Genomic DNA, 18,470 nt, shown 5'->3' with positions numbered 1-18,470 from the left:
GTCCGCTTAGCAACTGGCATGTTGCTTTATAACGGTTGCCGTGTCCCAGGGTCACGTGATCCCCTTTTGTGACCTTCTGACAGGCAAAGTCCAGGGGGAAGCCAGGTTCACTTAACAACCGTGTGACTCATTTAACAACTGTGGCAGGAAAAGTCGTAACGTGGGGAAATATTCGCAACAGCAACAGAAAATTTGGGCTCAGTTGTGGTCGTAAGTCGAGGATTACTTGTACAGCATTGAAGAACCAAGAGAATTGTCTGTCCTTGTCCCCAAATGGACCTTACAAAGCAAAGCTAGATCCCGTAGCTAAAGACTGACTCGGGTGAGCTCACATATTAGGATGGAAGACGTGCCTCCTCAGAGGGGTGGGTAGAATTGAGTGGATTATACGCACCCCTGATTGGCATCACGGCCACGATGGCGTCATGTCATGTACGAGGTCGTTGTGGCTTGTCCCAGAGGGGGCAGGAAAGCAGGGTCCAAGGTGGCATCACTCATTCTTGTCTGTTGTCCCCTGTTCTGCAGGACCCCAACGGAGGGATGAAACCGTTCGGTCTGTTTCTCATCTGCGCGGGAGGCTTAATGTTGTACTCCTGCTTGAAGAAATTCAACGAGGGTGGATCGCTGACCTGAGGACCCTCCCAGCCTCCTGGTGGAGAGGACCACACTTGCCACGCGCCCTGTCCCCCGTCCCAACTTGGTCACAACCAAGCAACAAGCACTCCCCCCGAACCCAACTACTCAGAGGAGATTTTGGATCCGACCCCTGCGATTTCTTGGAAGCGCCAGCTCGTCTCTTCGGCCAGGACAGGCCCTCCGCTGCCCATCCTCCCTTACTCTCTTTGAATCCCTCTCTCGGCCTGCCCTGTGCCATGCGTCACCTCCCCACCCAAAAGAGCAGGAGGACGATCTCATAACTAGGCTTCTACGTTGTATCTGCTTTGAGCAGTTGGCCTAGAAGGACGGGACAAGATGCCGCTGGCTCACCACACTGGAGTGCTGTTTCCGGGGGTCTGAAGCTACCCTCTTTCCAAACTGGGGAGGGGGAACCACTGGGAATGGTTTGAAGGGGGACGATTCGGTGTGTTGGCTGAGACCAAATAAAACCGAGAGCCTTGGTTACCCCTGTTCCCTGACCCTCCCCCTGTGCAACCTCTCATTTACCAGACCACTAGCTGATCCCTTGATCTGTCCATTGAAATACGTCCAACTCCCGCGGACTTAAATACCGCGTCCGTTTCCTGGGAGTCCCGTGCTGCATGCGTGAAACCTACACAGGATGTTGTGAGGGATGACACCCCTTGTTCCAGCAATATTAGAGCCTCTTTTAACACTGTGACGGTCCAGAAGGGCCGCAGTTGATGGTTCTAATTTATCACTGAGACGCTGCTCATTTCTGCCCTGCTCAGGATAGGCACAATCTATGCATTTTGTCCACTGACCGTATTCCCTCCTCTGTTTTCGTGGTCGGACCGCGCCGCTGCGTCGGACACGATACGGATGGGCTTCTGAGCTGCGTGTGTTTTTTGCGTACGTGTGAGTGACACTTGATTCTCCAAGCCCAGCCCAATTGTATCAACCCCCCCTCCCTTTCCGTGCTCCAAGGAGTCCACCAATGCTCATTTTCGACCAGGGGTGTCCGCAGAGTACGGTTAAAACAGGGACGGTGATCGTGACGGTGCGATCGAACATCTGCAGACAGTTTGACGCGATCGCCCAGCTTCGATCGCACCGTCGTGACCACCACTCCAGTTGCAGAGACCCCTCCTTGAGTTTCATGTAGTTTGGTAGCAGGTGAGACGCGACATCACCGGGCACGTCGTTCTGGGTTCTGGTCCTCACCCTGCATGTTTCGTGTGTGGTCACGTTCTTTTATGCGTAGCCTTCTCTGTCAGTTCACAGCTGTTCCCTGCCTCACCTGGGTCTTCTCTCCCCATCCCCACCCCCGGCTCACCTGCTCTTCACCGAGAAGGGGCCCGTTGCAAACCAGCACAAGTCAACAGGCCCAAGAGACTCTGCAGAACGTTCCCCTCCTCGTCTTCTCTGTTGTAACTCGGTAAAAAGAGCTTTATAAATATCCAGAGTGTGGATTTTTTTTTCTTCCTCTTCTAACAGTGACATTTGGTCTGTCGAAGAAGGGATGCGTTAGAAGCCGGCAGGCTAATTTTCGTTTGTTTATTGATTCATTCATTGATATATGAATCCGTTGGATTGCTATGGCTGATCATCTCAAATACGGGTCATCTTCAGCGGGTTTTCCTTGGGGTAGGTGGGGGCGTCTGCCAGGCAGGCAGTGTTCTGTCCCCGTACCACACACGCACCCCCACAGACGGCAAAACTCTTTGAAGATAAAGCTGGCAGCAACCCAGTGGCTAGCTGCCAATTCAGACTTTACTCACACAAAACAAAGATTAGACTGCCAGCATTCCGATAAAACAGGCAGAGTGTCAATAATACAAGGATTAATCCAAATGCAGTCCGATAAAGCAGGCAAAGTCCAGTAACGCAGAGATCATGGAGTATTTCCAGTTTTTGCTCATCACAAACTGAACCGGCCACCACAACCACATTTATACCCTGTGGGGTGTGGTCCAGTGACTCAGCTAATCTCTGGCACGCCTTCCCCTGCGCCTCTGTCGCGGGTCCAGCCAGCACTTATCTTTTTTGTCGCTGTCCACCTGTGGCTGCGGGGACGTGCTTGGCTCTGAGCCTATCATTTGGCCTTCTGGGTCCTCCGGAGGCATTGCCAGAGAGGAGGGTCCTGGAGAGGGAGGCCTTGCCAACTCCTCTCCCTCACTCTCAGAGTCTGCATCTGTCGATAGCCCAGGCTCAGGCAACGGAGCCACAACAGAATCAGGCAGGCCCTGTAGAACAGAATAACAGAGTTTGAAGGGACCTTGGAGGTCTTCTAGTCCAGCCCTGTGCCCAAGTGGGAAACTCTATACCAGAGTGCAGAGAAGAGCGACAAAAATGATTAGGGGACTGGAGGATAAAATATACGAAGAACGGTTGCAGGAATTGGGCATGGCTAGTCTAGAAAAGAGAAGGACTAGGGGAGACATTGATTGATTGATTGATTGACTGATTGACTGATTGATTTGATTTATATGCCGCCCTTCTCCGGAGACTCAGGACGGCTTAGAATGCGTTAAGCAATAGCCTTCATACTTTTGTATATACCTGCTTAGTAGGGCTTTCGGCCCCCCCTAAGCGGTGTTCTTTTTTTTATACAAAGTCAGCTTATTGCCCCCACAATCCGGGTCCTCATTTTACCTACCTCGGAAGGATGGAAGGCTGAGTCAACCTTGAGCCTGGTGAGATTCGAACTCGCAGTAATTGCAGGCAGCTGGTGTTACTTAACAGTGCTTTAGTCTGCTGCGCCACCAAGGCTCTTGACACGATAGCCGTCTTCCAATATTTGAGGGGCTGCCACAGAGAGGAGGAAGGGGGTCAAGCTGTTTTCCAAGGCCCCCACCCCGAAGGCCAGACAAGGAATAATGGATGGAAACTGACCAAAGAGAGATTCAACCTGGAAATAAGGAGGAATTTTAGAATCCACCGATGGAACGGAAGTTGCCTTCAGAAGTTGTGGGAGCTTCATCCCTGGAGGCTTTCAAGAAGAGACCAGACTGCCATCTGGCAGAAATGGTGTAGCGTCTCCTGCTTGGATGGGCGGCGGTGGGGGGGGACAGGGCTGGACTAGATGACCTATAAGGTCCCTTCCAACCAGGGGTGAAATCCAGCAGGTTCTGACAGGTCCTGGAGAACCGGTAGCGGAAATTTTTAGTATTTCGGAGAACCGGCAAATACCACCTCTGGCTGGCCCCAGAGTGGGGTGGGAATGGAGGTTTTGCAGTATCCTTCCCCTGCCACGCCCACCAAGCCACACCCAAAGAACCGGTAGTAAAAAAAATTGGATTTCACCACTGCTTCCAACTCTTGTTATTCTGTTATTCATTCTAGACAAATAGCTCTCTAATTTCTTCTTCAAAACCTCCAGTGATGGTGCACCCACAACTTCTGGTGGCAAGGAGTTCCACTGGTTACTTGTCCTCGCTGTTAGGAAGTTTCTCCTTAATTCCAGGTTGCTTCTCTCCTTGATGAGTTTCCATCCGTTGCTGCTTCTCCTGCCTTCAGGGGCTTTGGAGAATAGCTGGACCCCGTCTTCTTCGGGGCAGCCCCTCAAATATTGGAAGGCAGTTATCATGTCACCCCAAGTCCTCCTTTTCATGAAACGAGACATACTCCGTTCCTGCAGCTGTTCTTCGTTTTAGCCTCCGGCCCCCCTAATCGTCTTCGTATCTAGGTCCACGTGAGCCAGCCACGAATCAAAGCCGCATCCTGGCCTGCGTGGCTGGAGGAATGAGGTGGGTTCACCCCAGGCCGATCTGGGGCAGGGGCCAGCCGCTTCGCTGCCTCCTGCCGATTCCCCCTGGGTGGAAGAGGAGAAGACGCGGCCGGCTGGCCTTGGGTTCAGCTCCCCGGCCTGGGCACACGGCGTTCTTCTCGGGGGGCTGCACATGCTGGACGGACTCCTCACGAGGCGTGCTTGTGGCCAGAGACGCCACCTCATCAGCTATATTGAGCACCGAAGACCGAAATGTGGGCCTGGGGCCAGATTCCGGACAGACTGTCCACCACGGAAAAAGGGGGAAAGGTGGCCAGTGGGCTGAATCTCCCCTTTTCTGGACTTCTACAATAGTCCTTGACTTACAACGATTTCCAGGCAGTCCTCAATTTACGACCGCAATTGAGCCCGGAATTTATGTTGCGGAGTGAGAAATTCGTTAAGGGAGTTTTGTCTCATCTTTACAGCTTTCGGCTTCCCTATTGACTTCGCTTGTCAGAAGGTCGCAAGATGGGGATCGCGTGACCCCGCGACTGTCATAAGTACGAGTCAGTGGACAAGCATCCACATTTTGATCACGTGATCACGGGGATGCTGCAGCGGTCGTAAGTGGGAAAAATGGTTCTAAGTCACTTTTTTTTTCACATTTATGACGGTCGCAGCATCCCGGGCTCACGTGATCCCCTTTGGCGACCTCCTGCCAAGCAACGTCAACGGAGAAACTAGATTCATTTAACAACCACGTTCTTAATTCAAGAAGCACAATCCTCTACTTGACCAAGACGGCCAGAAACATCGTAAAGACGGGGCCAAGCTCACTTAAACCGATGTCTCACTCAGCGACACAAATTTGCTGCTCTCCTGTGGTTGTAAGTCGAGGACGAGCTGAATTTCCCAACTGGAAATAGGCCTGTCGAAATCAGAATTATTCCCCTCTCTCTCTCCGCTGTCTGACTCCAATCTTTCCTTATGCAATATCCACAGCTTGCATCTGTCGCTGTCTGTTTGGAAAAAGCAAGGAAGTAGCCGGATTTTTTGGGGGGGGGGCAGTGGGGCAGAAACAATATGTTAGCAACCAAAGCCAAGTCAGTACTCCATTCCCCCCCCCAATTGCTTTCCAAAGCCAGCTGGGCGGGCAGCCGAATTTTGCTTGGGAGTGTGTGAAGCGATTGTAACCTTCACGAGACCTTCGCAGCCGGGAGTCGGTTTATGAGGTCCTCGACCGGCTGTGCAGGGGTTGCACGGCTGATGTTTGAACAGCTGGAAGGGACCTCAACATCTGCCCTGAGAAGGCCTCTCTTAATGCTTCCCAAGGGAGGGGCTGGCTGGGTAGAAAAAAGAGTTATTCTGTTCTACATCGGCCATAGACAGAAGACCGGCCCAGAAGGCGTTCGACAGAGTTGAGCGACATCACAAAGTGAAATTCAACGGTGAGAAAAGCGAGGTTCTACTTTTTTTCCTCGACGTACGACCACAGTTGAGGCCAATATTTCTATGGCTAAGCGAGACCGCTGTTGAGTTGAGTTTTGCCCCATTTCTTGCCAAAGTTGTTAAGGGAATCCCTGCAGGGGTTAAGTTAACAGCAGTGAATCGGGCTTCCCCGTTACTTTCATGCCTGAAGGTCGCAAGAGGTGAACAAGGACCATGAAACAGTCATAAGCACACGCCGGTTGCCAAGCTTCTGAATTTCGATCACGTGACGATTGGGGAGACTGCAATGGTCGTAAGTGTGAAAAACGGTCGTAAGTCCATTTTTTCGGTGCCGTTCTACATTCAAATGGTCACTAAATAAACTGCTGTAAGTTCGTAAAAATAGAATGGAATGGAATGGAATGGAATGGAATGGAATAGAATAGAATAGAATAGAATAGAATAGAATAGAATAGAATAGAATAGAATAGAATAGAATAGAATAGAATAGAATAGAAAATAGGAATAGAATAAAAAATAGGAATAGAAGAGAAGAGAAGAGAACAGAGTAGAATGGAATAGAAGAATAGAATAGAATAGAATAGAATAGAATAGAATAGAATAGAATAATAGACTAGACTAGACTAGAAAAATAGTATAGTATAGGATAGGATAGGATAGGATAGGATAGGATAGAAAATAGGAACAGAACAGAACAGAACAGAACAGAACAGAACAGAACAGAATAGAATAGAATAGAATAGAAGAATAGACTAGACTAGAAAAATAGGATAGGATAGGATAGGATAGGATAAGATAAGATAGGGTAGAATAGAATAGAATAGAAACTGGAAGGGACCTCGGAGGTCTTCTAGTCTAACCCCCTGCTCAGGCAGGAAACCAGTCAATACCATTTCAGACAAATGGTTGTCCAATCTCTTCTAAAAAAACATCCAGCGTTGGAGAATTCACAACTTCTGGAGGCAAAATTGTTCCACTGGTTAATTTACAGATTTACAGATTAACAGGGTTGGAAGGGATCTCGTAGGTCATCTAGTCCAACCCCCCCACCCAAGCAGGAGACCCTACACCATTTCTGACAAATGGCAGTCCAATCTCTTCTTAAATGTCTCCAGTGATGAAGCTCCCACAACTAGGCAAGGGGAAAAAAAAAAAACCAAATGCACAGGTACAGATTAGGTGAAACCTGGCTCAATAGCAGGAACTGTTGAGAGGGATCTTGGAATCCTGGTGGACAAGCATTTAGATAGGAGCCAGCCGTGGGCAGCAGCTGCCAAAAACGCCAACACAGTTCTAGGCTGCATTAACAGAGGGATAGAATCAAGATCACGTGAAGTGTTAATGCCGCTTTATAATGCCTTGGTAAGGCCACACTTGGAATCCTGCATCCAGTTTTGGTCACCACGATGTAAAAAAGATGTGGAGACTCTAGAAAGAGTGCAGAGAAGAGCAACAGAGATGATGAGGGGACTGGAGGCTAAAATATAGGAAGAACGGTTGCAGGAACTGGGTATGTCTAGGTTAATGAAAAGAAGGACCAGGGGAGACAGGATAGCAGTGCTCCAATGTTTGAGGGATTGCCCCAAAGAAGAGGGAGTCAAGCTATTCTCCAAAGCATCTGAGGGTAGAACAAGAAGCAATGGGTGGAAACTCATGAAGAAGAGAAGCAGCCTGGAATTAAGGAGAAACTTCCTAACAGTGAGGACAATTATCCAGTGGAACTGCTTGCCACCAGAAGCTGTGGGTGCTCCATCCCTGGAGGTTTTTAAGAAGAGACTGGACAGCCACTTGTCTGAAATGGTACAGAGTTTCCTGCTTGAGCAGGGGGTTGGACTAGAAGACCTCCAAGGTCCCATCCATCTTCATTATTCCGTTATAAACCTCGCTGGGGCTTGGCAGGTTGCTCTTGCTGCTCTCCCAGCCTAGGGTGAAGGGCAGCAGAGCAGAGGCTGCAAGCGAGGGCATCCAGTGGCTGGAAAAGGCTCTGGAGTACGAGGTTTTCCCCTCCGCGAAGGACTTCCAGACACTCTTCCATCGCCGGAGTCCCAATTGAGAGACGGGCAGCCGCAGCTGGAATTTGAGCAGAGGGAGACTGCCAAGCTGGTGCCCCTTAGGAAGAGCGGGCACGGCTGCCCTCCAGGCCTCCTCTGACTTGGCAGGTTATTAATAGAGACGCCGTCGCTGTTGCTCTCCAACCATCCAGGCCTCCGAGCCAGCCAGGGCTGGGGGCAGATCTGCAGCTCAGGCCCTGCTGTTGTCCCCAATTCGGGTCTCAGCCTGGTGCCGATGCCAATGATGGACGCCAGACACGAGATGCAGGTTTTCTGACTGCTTTTTATCGGGGTACTCCAAGGAAAAGGGCTCCTGGCCAAACTGCCAAGAACCAAGAACAAAGGATTAAGAAAGCTTTATACCTTTTCACTAAAAGAGAAGGCGAGATAATAAGAAATATCATCTAATAAACATTTTAGTAATAATTCTACAATTTGTTCTATTGGTCCCTAGCTGTCCCTATTCCTAAGCCTTAGCTAACGAATGCCCCAGGAGTTATCTAATACACATTTTATTGGCTGCAGGCCATCTCTATTCCTAATTTTTAGCTGAGGCCTGCAAGTTGTCTAACTCTTGTTACTTTTATCAGCTTTCTAACTACCCAGAATTGTTACAAGATTTACACGTGCATATTTCCTGTGGATAAGCATTCTTTGTTCTTGCCAGACACACTCCGCAATCACAGGCTTCCTGATTTACTTTCAAGTGAAGAGCCTTGGTAGTACAGTGGTCTAAAGCACCCTGTTATTAAGACCAGCTGCCTGCAATTACTGCAGGGTTCGAATCTCCCCAGGCTCAAGGTTGACTCAGCCTTCCATCCTTTCTAAGGTAGGTAAATTGAGGACCCAGTTTGTGGGGGCAATAAGCTGACTTTGTAAAAATATACAAAAGAATGAAGGCTATTGCTTAACGCTTTGTAAGCCGCCCTGAGTCTCCGGAGAAGGGCGGCATATAAATCAAATTAAAAAAAAAATGTGAGTGCCATGAACTGGCTTTATTTTAGCATACAGCACATCACTGTGTCTCCTGAACCCAGCTCTGTGGCTGGGCAGCTTCGTGTCGAGATGCCCAGCTTTGCTTCCGAAGAGGGTCCCCCAGGCAGGATGGGGCAGGTGGGAAGGGCTTTCTGTTCGGTTAGTCCTCGTCTTACGACCACAATTCAGCCGTGTGACAGCCCCCAGCCCCCGGGATGCTGCAACGGTCATAAATACAGGCCGGTTTCGAAGCACCCAAATTTTGATCATGCGACTTAAGGGGAATGCTGTGACGGTCATAATTGCAAGGACTGGTTGTAAAGTGACTTTTTTCAGGGCCGCTGTAACTCTGAACCATCCGTTGTGGTCGTAAGTCGAGAACTACCTGTGCCAAGGCAGAGGGCAAGATAAGACTAGTAGAAACTAGGAACGAAATGTGCTCCTATGCTTTCCCCATTGGAACCCCTTGACTATCTGAAATGGCCTAAGGTCTCCTGCTTGAGAAGGGGGTTGGACTAGAAGACCTCGGAGGTCCCTTCCAGCTCTATTCTGATTGGTCGATTGACCGTGAGGTGGGGTCGGGTGGGGGGAACGAGGTGGAAAATGCAGGGAGGGGTTTGGTGTTCTTTGCCCTTTGCAGGGAGGCACCCATTACTCCACCTGGCCACGGTCCAGCCTGGGCATCTGACGAGCGGGTTATTTCTATCGAGGCCAACGCTTGCTGAATGTTCGAAGCTGTCCAGCTCTCTCCTGCCAGCGAGAGAGGGGGTGGAGAGTGACCGACACGTTCCCTGCATGCGCACACAAGGATGTACCCACCTGCGGGCGCACACACACACACACACACACACACAGGCTGCTCTTTGGGAAGGCTGCAGAAACTTCCACCTGGAGGGAAGCCCTGGGCCATCTTGGTCCAGTGGTTAAAACACTAGGCTAGAAACTGGGAGACGGGGAGTTCTAGTCCCAATTTAGGAATGAAAGCCGGCTGGGTGACTTTGGGCCAATCACCAGGAGACGGGGAGTTCTAGTTCCGCCTTAGTCATGAAAGCCGGCTGGATGGGTTTGGGCCAATCACCAGGAGACGGGGAGTTCTAGTCCCGCCTTAGTCATGAAAGCCGACTGGGTGACTTTGGGCCAATCACCAGGAGACGGGGAGTTCTAGTCCCGCCTTAGGCATGAAAGCCAGAATGAAATAATAAAAACAACAGGAATACATTAATATAGAAATAAATGATAACAATAGAAACCATAGGAATAATGGAAGAAGAAAAAGAACTATTAGAAAGAATGGAGAGTGTAGAAATTAAAGAAGGAGAAAGAACGGAAGTAACGTTCTTTCTACTTCTGATAGAATAGAAAGGATGGAAAAATAAATAACAGAAAGAATAAAGGGAAAGTATGAAATGGTATATAGGGTTTCCTGCCTGAGCAAGGGGTTGGACTAGAAGACCTCCAAGGTCCCTTCCTCCTCTGTTGTTCTGTTCTGTTAAGTAAAGTAAAGTAAAGTAACAATAGGAAGAACACAAAGGGTAGAAACAGAAAGAATAGAACAGAAGTGCAAGTAATAGAAAGAATTGCGATAATAGAAATAAATAGAAACAGAAAGAACAGGAATAATAAAAAAAATAGAATGTCATTCATTGATTCATTGATTCATTGATTCATCGATTCATTCATCGATTCATTCATCGATTCATTCATTCATTCATTCATTCATTCATCGATTCATCCATCCATTCATTCATTCATTCATTCATTCATTCATTCATCGATTCATCGATTCATCGATTCATTCATTCATTCATTCATTCATTCATTCATTCATTCATTCATTCATCCATTCATCGATTCATCCATTCATTCATTCATTCATTCATTCATCGATTCATCGATTCATCATTCATTCATTCATTCATTCATTCATTCATTCATTCATTTATTTATTTATTTATTTATTTATTTATTTATTTATTTATTTATTTATTTATTTATTTATTTATTTATTTATTTATTTATTTATTCACCCACCCAGTCCTATTTAGAAGCCGCATGTCTCACTCATAACCGAAGCAGAAATAGCAAGGCAGCTCAGGAGGTCTGACCTGGCAGAGACTGACTCACAAGAGGGGGGAGGGGTGGGTGGGTCCCGCTGCACCCTCCCCCCCCCGAATGGGACAGTGTCTCTCCGGTGTGCAAGCCCTCCGGAGATTCCTGGGGAAGGACTCACGGACGAACCCCCTGCTGGGTCGGCTTCCTAGGCCCGTCCTGGAGAGAGGAGGCTCATCGGGTCAGCAAAGGGGCAGGACAGTTGGCACGCCCCCCCCCCCACTCTGAGTAAGCTCTGAGTAAGATGGCAAAGGAGCTCCTGAGCTCACCAGCGGATCGTTGCTGCTTGCGGTGTCCTACTACTATTAGACACAGAGGTGTAACTTTGCCCTTTGGAGAGAGACGGCTGAATCACACCCTCTTTACTTTATAGCTGTAGTAGTTACTGCTCTGGCTATTCCTGGAAGGGCTGTCATTCCCACAAGGGCTGGGAGGGAACTGTCTCTGGAGGGATGACGCAGGGTGGGCATCGTTCCAGAATCTTCCAGAACTGTCCTAAAAGAAAGATCAAAAGAGATGACTGATGACCTTTTGACCGGCATTGGCCCATCTTTGGAGTCATCCATTTATTTTGTAAATCTGCGACACTCAGCCAAGGTTTTGGGATGAATCAGAGTGCACAATAACAGAATTGGAAGGGACCTTGGAGGTCTTCTAGTCCAGCCCCCTACTCAAACAGGAGACCCTATGCCATTTCAGGCAAATTGCTGTCCAGCCTCTATTAAAAAACCTCCAACTTCTGGTGGCAAGTTGTTCCACTGGTTTAATTGTCCTCACTGTTAGGAAGTTTCTCCTTAATTCCAGGTTGCTTCTCTCCTTGATGAGTTTCCATCCGTTGCTTCTTTTCCTGCCTTCAGGGGCTTTGGAGAAGAGCTTGACTCCCTCTTCTTTGGGGCAGCCCCTCAAGTGAGAAGAGAAGAGAAGAGAAGAGAAGAGAAGAGAAGAGAAGAGAAGAGAAGAGAAGAGGAGGGGAGAGGAGAGGAGAGGAGAGGAGAGGAGAGGAGGAGAGGAGAGGAGAGGAGAGGAGAGGAGAGGAGAGAAGAGAATGTGCAGAAATGAATAGGTTAACACTTGCAATTAAAGAGAAGGAACAAACTGAATATTATATTATATGGGAACTATTCTACCGATGGCGGGAGAATAAGTATGAAAGTTAGAAATAAAAGTAGATTAGCGAAGTATAGAAAAATATATCAATAGAATTAAATAAGTTAAGATGAGGATTGTTACAGTATTAGATATGTTAGGTATATCAGTGTTAAGTTAACAGTAGACAAATAATGAACATGGCTGTAAATTTTAATCGTTATTGCACAAGACATTTGTACCCAGACGACAGACTGTTTAATGGAAGATGGATTGTTTGTATTAAAATCAAATTAAAAATTAAAAAAAGAGAATAGAATAGAATTAAGAATGATAGAATAGAATAGAAACAATAGAATAAAATAGAATTAAGAATGATAGAATAGAATAGTAGAGTAGAGTAGATACAGTAAAGTAGATAGAATAGAGTAGATAGAATAGAATAGAATAGAATAGAATAGAATAGAATAGAATAGAATAGAATAGAATAGAATAGAACGCAGAATGGAATGGAATGGAATGGAATAGAATTAGAATAGAATAGAATTAGAATAGAATAGAATGGAATAGAATAGAATAGAATAGAATAGAATAGAATAGAATAGAATGCTCTGGAAGGGACCATGGAGATCTTCTAGTCCAGCCCTCTGCTCAAACAGGAGAACTTGTACTATTTCAGATAAGTGACTATCCAGTCTCCTCTTAAAAACCTCCAGTGATGGAGTGCCCATGATTCCTGAAGCTTTGATGGGGTTAAAGGGATTCTTGCAAGAGACATTAGTGTGTCTGTGAAGGTACCAGGAAGTGAGGTCTACTCTGCTTCCCTGGCTAAGGCATTGGGGGGGGGCATGCTAAAATCTGAGTCCCTCCATTGTTTGTTCAATATCTCCACCCCACATCACTCTGACCCTCACTGGGTCTAACTGTCCCACACACAACAATAAAAATCTAGGAAGAGAATTCCTGGCTAGTTTTAAAAAACCCCATCTAAAGAGTTTCTTTAAACAGAAGCAGATCTCAGGCTGAATGTTTACTTAGGTGTTTATTTAGTTATTAGATTTCTAAGCCACCGTGACCAAATGACTTTAGGTGGTGTACAAACAGGATTACCAGATGTGTATGCATCAAATACCCACAATATAATCATACAACTTTTACAAATAATAAAATAATATCATAAAAAATAAAATAAAATAAATAAAATTTTAAAAAAGCAATAAACCTTTAGAGTATTACCTAAATAACTGATTGATTGATTGATTGACTGATTGGTTGATTGATGCATTTTGCTGGCTGCCTATTCTGAGCAGTTTACACTTTTTTTAAAAAAGGGGAAAACAAGAAAAAAAACACAAAAAAAATATCTAGCAAGAAAAAGAGAAAGAAGCAGGAAGAGAAGAAGAGAGAGGAAGAGAAAGAAAGAAAGAAAAAGAGAGAAAAAGAGGTGTAGAAAGAGAGAGAGGGAGAAAGTGAGAGAGGAAGAGGAAGAGACAGAAAAAGAGATACAGGAAGGGAGAGAAAGAGGGAGAGAGAGAAAGAATGAAAGAGAAAGGGAAAAGAGAGGGAAAGAAAGCAAAAGGGGAAAAGAGAAAGATGAAGACAGAAAGAGAAAAAGAGAAAGAGAAAAAGAGAGGGAGAGAGCGAAAAAAAGTGCAAACGAGAGAAAGGGAGAAAAAAGGAAGAGACAAGGAGGGAGAGAAAGAGGGAGAAAGGAAGGAAAAGAGGGAGAGCGAAGGAAATGCTGAAGTGGTTCAGTGAATCACTGCACTTGTTAAGGTAGTTACCTGGTTGTTAAGCGAATCTGGCTTCCCTGCTGACTTCGCTTGTCAAGCGTCCGCAAAAGGGGATCGCGTGACCCCAGGGGGTGAGTGGGTGGGACATGTTGTGACCGTCATAAACGTGAATCCGTCGTCAAGCATCCAAACGTAAATAACTTGACCACGGGGATGTGCAATGGTCGTAAGTGTGAAAAACGGCCATTAAGCCACTTTTTTCAGCGCCGCTGTAACTTTGAACAGTCACTAAGTGAATTGTTGCAAGTCGAGGACTAGCTATATGTTGGGAAAGAAGGCCAAATCCTACAACCCCCCCTCCCTCTCCAGGGCCCTCGGAAAAATGGGATAATTCAGCATCCCAGCTAAGCCTCTTTCATGGGCAACGAGAATCGCCTGGTTTAGTTTACGTAGCACCCCAGATTTCCCCTGGAGGGGAGGAGGAAGCCTCATTTTAGGACATCCGGAAGCTTGGAATAATAGATATTATAATGTAACGTAACCAGAGGTGGGTTTCAGCAGGTTCTGACCAGTTCTGGCGAACTGGTAGGGGAAATTTTGAGTAGTTCAGAGAACCGGTAGTAAGAATTCTGACTGGCCCCGCCCACATCGATTCTCTGCCTCCCGAGTCCCAGCTGATGGGGAGGAAATGGGGATTTTGCAGTAACCTTCCTCTGGATTGGGGAGGGAATGGAGATTTTACAGTATCCTTCCCCTGACACGCCCATCAAGCCACGCCCACCAAGCCATGCCACGCCCACAGAACCGGGAGTAAAAAATTTTGAAACCCACCACTGAACGTAACGTAACGTAACGTTACATTACATTATTATATTATGCTATACTACGCTCAGAGTTGGATTGCACATTATGTTGCTACCGTTTTGCGCACGCACCTTCCTTCCACCCATGCGCCCAGTCTCAAACACGTCCCTAAATAGGACGACATAGAGCAGGAGCGAGTGGGCAGGCCCTATCCCTTATATTACATTACTATATTATATTATATTATATTATATTATATTATATTATATTATATTATATTATATTATATTATATTATATTATATTATTATATTATATTATATTATATTATATTATATTATATTATATTATATTATATTATATTATATTATATTATATTATATTATTATATCACATCACATCACATCACATCATATTATATTATTACATTACATTACACTACACTATATCATATTTTATTTTATTTTATTTTATTGACTATACTATAGTACTATACTACAGGTAGTGACAGATTTTATTTTCCTTGGCTCCAAGATCACCGCAGATGGGGACTGCGGCCAAGACATTAAAAGGCGCTTGCTCCTGAGGAGGAAAGCTACGGCAAATCTAGACAGCATACTAAAAAAGCAGAGACATCACACTGCCAACAGAGGTACATATAGTCATGGCTCTGGTTTTCCCAGTTGCAATGGATGGATGGCTGTGAAAGTTGGACCATACGGAAGGCCGAGCGCCAAAGAATGGAGGCCTTTGAACTCTGGTGCTGGAGAAGACTCCTGCGAGTCCCTTGGACTGCAAGGCCATCCAACCGGTCAATCCTAGAGGAGATCAACCCTGACTGCTCTTTGGAAGGCCAGATCCTGAAGAGGAAACTCAAACCCTTTGGCCACCTAATGAGAAGGAAGGACTCCCTGGAGAAGAGCCTGATGCTGGGAAAGACTGAGGGCAAAAGAAGAAGGGGACGGCAGAGAACGAGGTGGCTGGATGGAGCCACTGAAGAAGTCAGCGTGAACTTAAATGGACTTCAGAGGATGGTAGAGGACAGGAAGGCCTGGAGGAACATTGTCCATGGAGTCGCGATGGGTCAGACACTTTACGACTAACAACAATAATACTACATTACATTATATTTACTATACTATACTATACTATACTATACTATACCATACCATACCATACCATACCATACCATACCATACCATACCATACCATACCATACCATACCATAAACACTACCCTGTTCTACATTAAATAAGTTAAATAAAGTTTGCACAAACTGATTATAAACAATAAGAGGAGACGGTTGCCAGAATGATTCACTGGAACATCTGTAAAAATGATCAAGGGCCAGTAATGAAAAAGTGGTGAGAACATAAATAAGACTTGAAAAAGCAGTAAAAAAAAATGAGCAAGTTAGAAGAGAAAGAAGAACACAAATATATAGTAAAAATCTGAAAATCGAGGTTGAGAAATTTTCAAAGAGGGGGCCAACCTATTCTCCAAAGCACCTGAAGGCAGGAGAAGAAGCGATGGATGGAAACTAATCAAGGAGAGAAGCAACCTAGAACGAAGGAGAAATTTTTTGACAGTGAGAATAATTAACCAGTGGAACTCCTTGCCACCAGAAGTCATGGGTGCTCCATCTCTGGAGGTTTTCAAGAAGAGACTGGACAACCATTTGTCTGAAATGGTATAGGGTTTCCTACTTGAGCAAGAGGCTGGACTAGAAGACCTCCAAGGTCCCTTCCAACTCTATTCTGATTGATACATTGAGATTATGGCTGTAGTGATCCCAGCGGTTATCAGCACATTCAATGTTATACCAAAAAAATCTTACATGGCATTTAGAAAATCTGGGCATTGACAATCTTTGGATCTGTCAATTTCAAAAGGGCACCCAGCTTGGATCCACACAGATATTATACTGATACGTTACACCATCCTAAAATCTTTAAAAAGAGCCCTGGTGGCCCAGTGGTTAGAATGCACAATTGCAGGCAAACTCTACCGACTGCCAGCAGTTCGATCCTGACTGGCTCAAGGTTGACTCAGCCTTCTGTCCTTCTCAGGTTGGTAAAACGAGGACCCAGATTGTTGGGGGCAAGTGGCTGTCTCTGTAAACCGCGTAGAGAGGACTGCAAAGCCCTGTGAAGTGGTATATGAGTCTAAGGGCTGCTAAATTCTTGGAGAAGGACTTGACGCTTATGAAGGCCAACATCAGCTAAACAATGGGTGATTGTTGTGATTTCACACAGTTGTATATACAATTAATATTGCCTTGGGTGCAATGCCAAAACATCTGGAGTACCGCTTAAATGCCATCATCCCTGACACAATCCCCCTCAGTCAATTGCAAAAGGCATCTTGACTGGGAACAGCTGACATCCTGCGAATGAGGCCTTTAATTCCCTCAAACTTCCACATCTGGCTATCCCAAGTCCTTGGGAAGGCCTGGGGAAGTGGACAAAAATGCCAGATCCAGCCTGAACCTCTGGCTGACTCTGCATTCAACCATAATAACTAATATGGACATTGACAATACCAGTTAATTGCAAAAGGCAGCTTTGCTGGGAACAGCTGACATCCTGAGGCCTTTAATCCCCCTCAAACTTCCACATCTGGCTGTCCCAAGTCCTTGGGAAGGCCTGGGGAAGTGGACAAAAATGCCAGATCCAGCCTGAACATCTGGCCGACTGTGACCAACCCCAAGAACAGAAATTGATAAGACTTTGAGCTGCTTTAAGTTTTCAACACCCAGTTCAGGCTGCTACTGCCTCTGCAGAGTGAAGCACTGTTGTACACAGAGAGAGAGAGAGAGGGAGGGAGGGAGAGAGGGAGGGAGGGAGAGAGAGAGAGAGGGAGGGAGGGAGAGAGGGAGGGAGGGAGAGAGAGAGAGAGGGAGGGAGGGAGGGAGAGAGAGAGGGGAGGGAGGGAGAGAGAGAGGGAGGGAGGGAGGGAGAGAGAGAGAGAGAGAGAGCCCAAGCTGTGGGCTGAGACGTTTGGAAAACTCTTCAATCATCCCTTGAACCACCCAGGTCAAATCTTCTGAAAACTTAGAAATGACTCGTCAATCAACCATCCGGTCAGGAGGCGGGGGGGGGGAGGGGAGGCTTTCCAACTGTTTTTTTGCAGGGCTACTTTTCGGGGGGCTCCCTTGGCAGGCACCCCCTCCCCCTCCCCCCGTTTGGGGGTGCCCCCAACCCTTTTTGCAACCCCCCTCCCCTACAACCCTCTTCTCTCCATCAGCAAAAACCCCGGCACGCTTTTTCCATCCTCAGGCCAAGAAAAGACCCCCCCCACCTCCTCCCCAACCTTCCTTTCCTGGCGGGTGGGAATTAAAAATAGCCGCTGAGATACCCCTGGCGTTCCGGCCTGCGGAAGGGGAGGGGAGGGGGGGCTGGGGGTGGGGGTCCCGCTGCGGGTGGAGCCAATCCCCTCCGCTTGCTATCCATAGCGGCCAATCCCCAGCGCTGGGATTATCTGGCCGGGGCGGGGGGCGCGTGGCAAAGAAACTTCGCCCCATCATCCCTTACTTGTCGATGGGTCCCGGGGCGCGCAGGCATTCCTGGCGGTCCTTCCTCCTGACGTGGGGCGAGGGGCGGGGGCGGGGGGGGCGAGGGGCTGGCGGAGCCTTTTAAAACACCCCTCCTTCGTCCCGGACCTTCCACTTTTGAATGAGCTCGCCTGCGCCTTCGGCCGGGGGACGCCCAGCAAACCAAAGCCCGAGCCGAGCCGTCAGACCAGAAGGGGACCCCCCTGCCCGCCCCCTCCTCTTCAGAGTCCCGAAGACAAAGAGGACCCCACCCCGGCCGTCAGCCCAGCCCAATTCAACCCAACGCCGCTCCTCCGGGTGCTGAAATTCTTACGCTTTTGGGGGCAACTCTTTTTTGCGGGGAAAAAAAGTTTTTTGCGGAGTTTCGAGAACCGGGAGAGG

The 18,470-nt window shown here is 47.2% G+C and overlaps 2 protein-coding genes and 1 long non-coding RNA gene across 17 annotated transcripts in view; 2 read left to right on the top strand and 1 right to left on the bottom strand.

Moving 5' to 3' along the window:
• Positions 1-2,075, top strand: part of CCDC136 (coiled-coil domain containing 136) — a 51,060-nt gene extending 48,985 nt beyond the window's left edge. For all 8 annotated transcript variants that reach the window (XM_087874375.1, XM_087874378.1, XM_087874380.1 and 5 more), the window contains one exon: positions 526-2,075. In XM_087874375.1, the coding sequence (XP_087730501.1) occupies positions 526-633 (108 nt within the window). In that variant the 3' untranslated portion in view covers positions 634-2,075. The remainder of the gene's footprint in view (positions 1-525) is intronic.
• On the bottom strand, positions 1,475-18,253 carry LOC148112740 (uncharacterized). The gene is made up of 3 exons (XR_015729038.1): positions 18,070-18,253; positions 11,184-11,409; positions 1,475-2,864 (listed from the first exon to the last, which is right to left on the bottom strand). It is a non-coding gene; the product is annotated as an uncharacterized LOC148112740 (long non-coding RNA).
• Positions 18,042-18,470, top strand: part of FLNC (filamin C) — a 94,156-nt gene continuing 93,727 nt past the window's right edge. For 4 of the 8 annotated variants that reach the window (XM_060689316.2, XM_060689318.2, XM_060689313.2 and 1 more), the window contains exon 1: positions 18,042-18,470. This exon is cut by the window's right edge and continues 611 nt beyond it. The gene's annotated coding sequence lies outside the window, so the exon portion shown is untranslated. The other 4 variants (XM_087874374.1, XM_087874372.1, XM_087874373.1 and 1 more) reach the window with 1 other exon arrangement.

This window comes from Pantherophis guttatus, chromosome 7 (genome assembly GCF_059756535.1).
Source record: "Pantherophis guttatus breed Tessera chromosome 7, ASM5975653v1, whole genome shotgun sequence".
Lineage (NCBI taxonomy): Eukaryota > Metazoa > Chordata > Lepidosauria > Squamata > Colubridae > Pantherophis > Pantherophis guttatus.
Note: the sequence above shows the minus strand (reverse complement) of the source record. Positions and strands in the feature narration are given on the sequence as shown.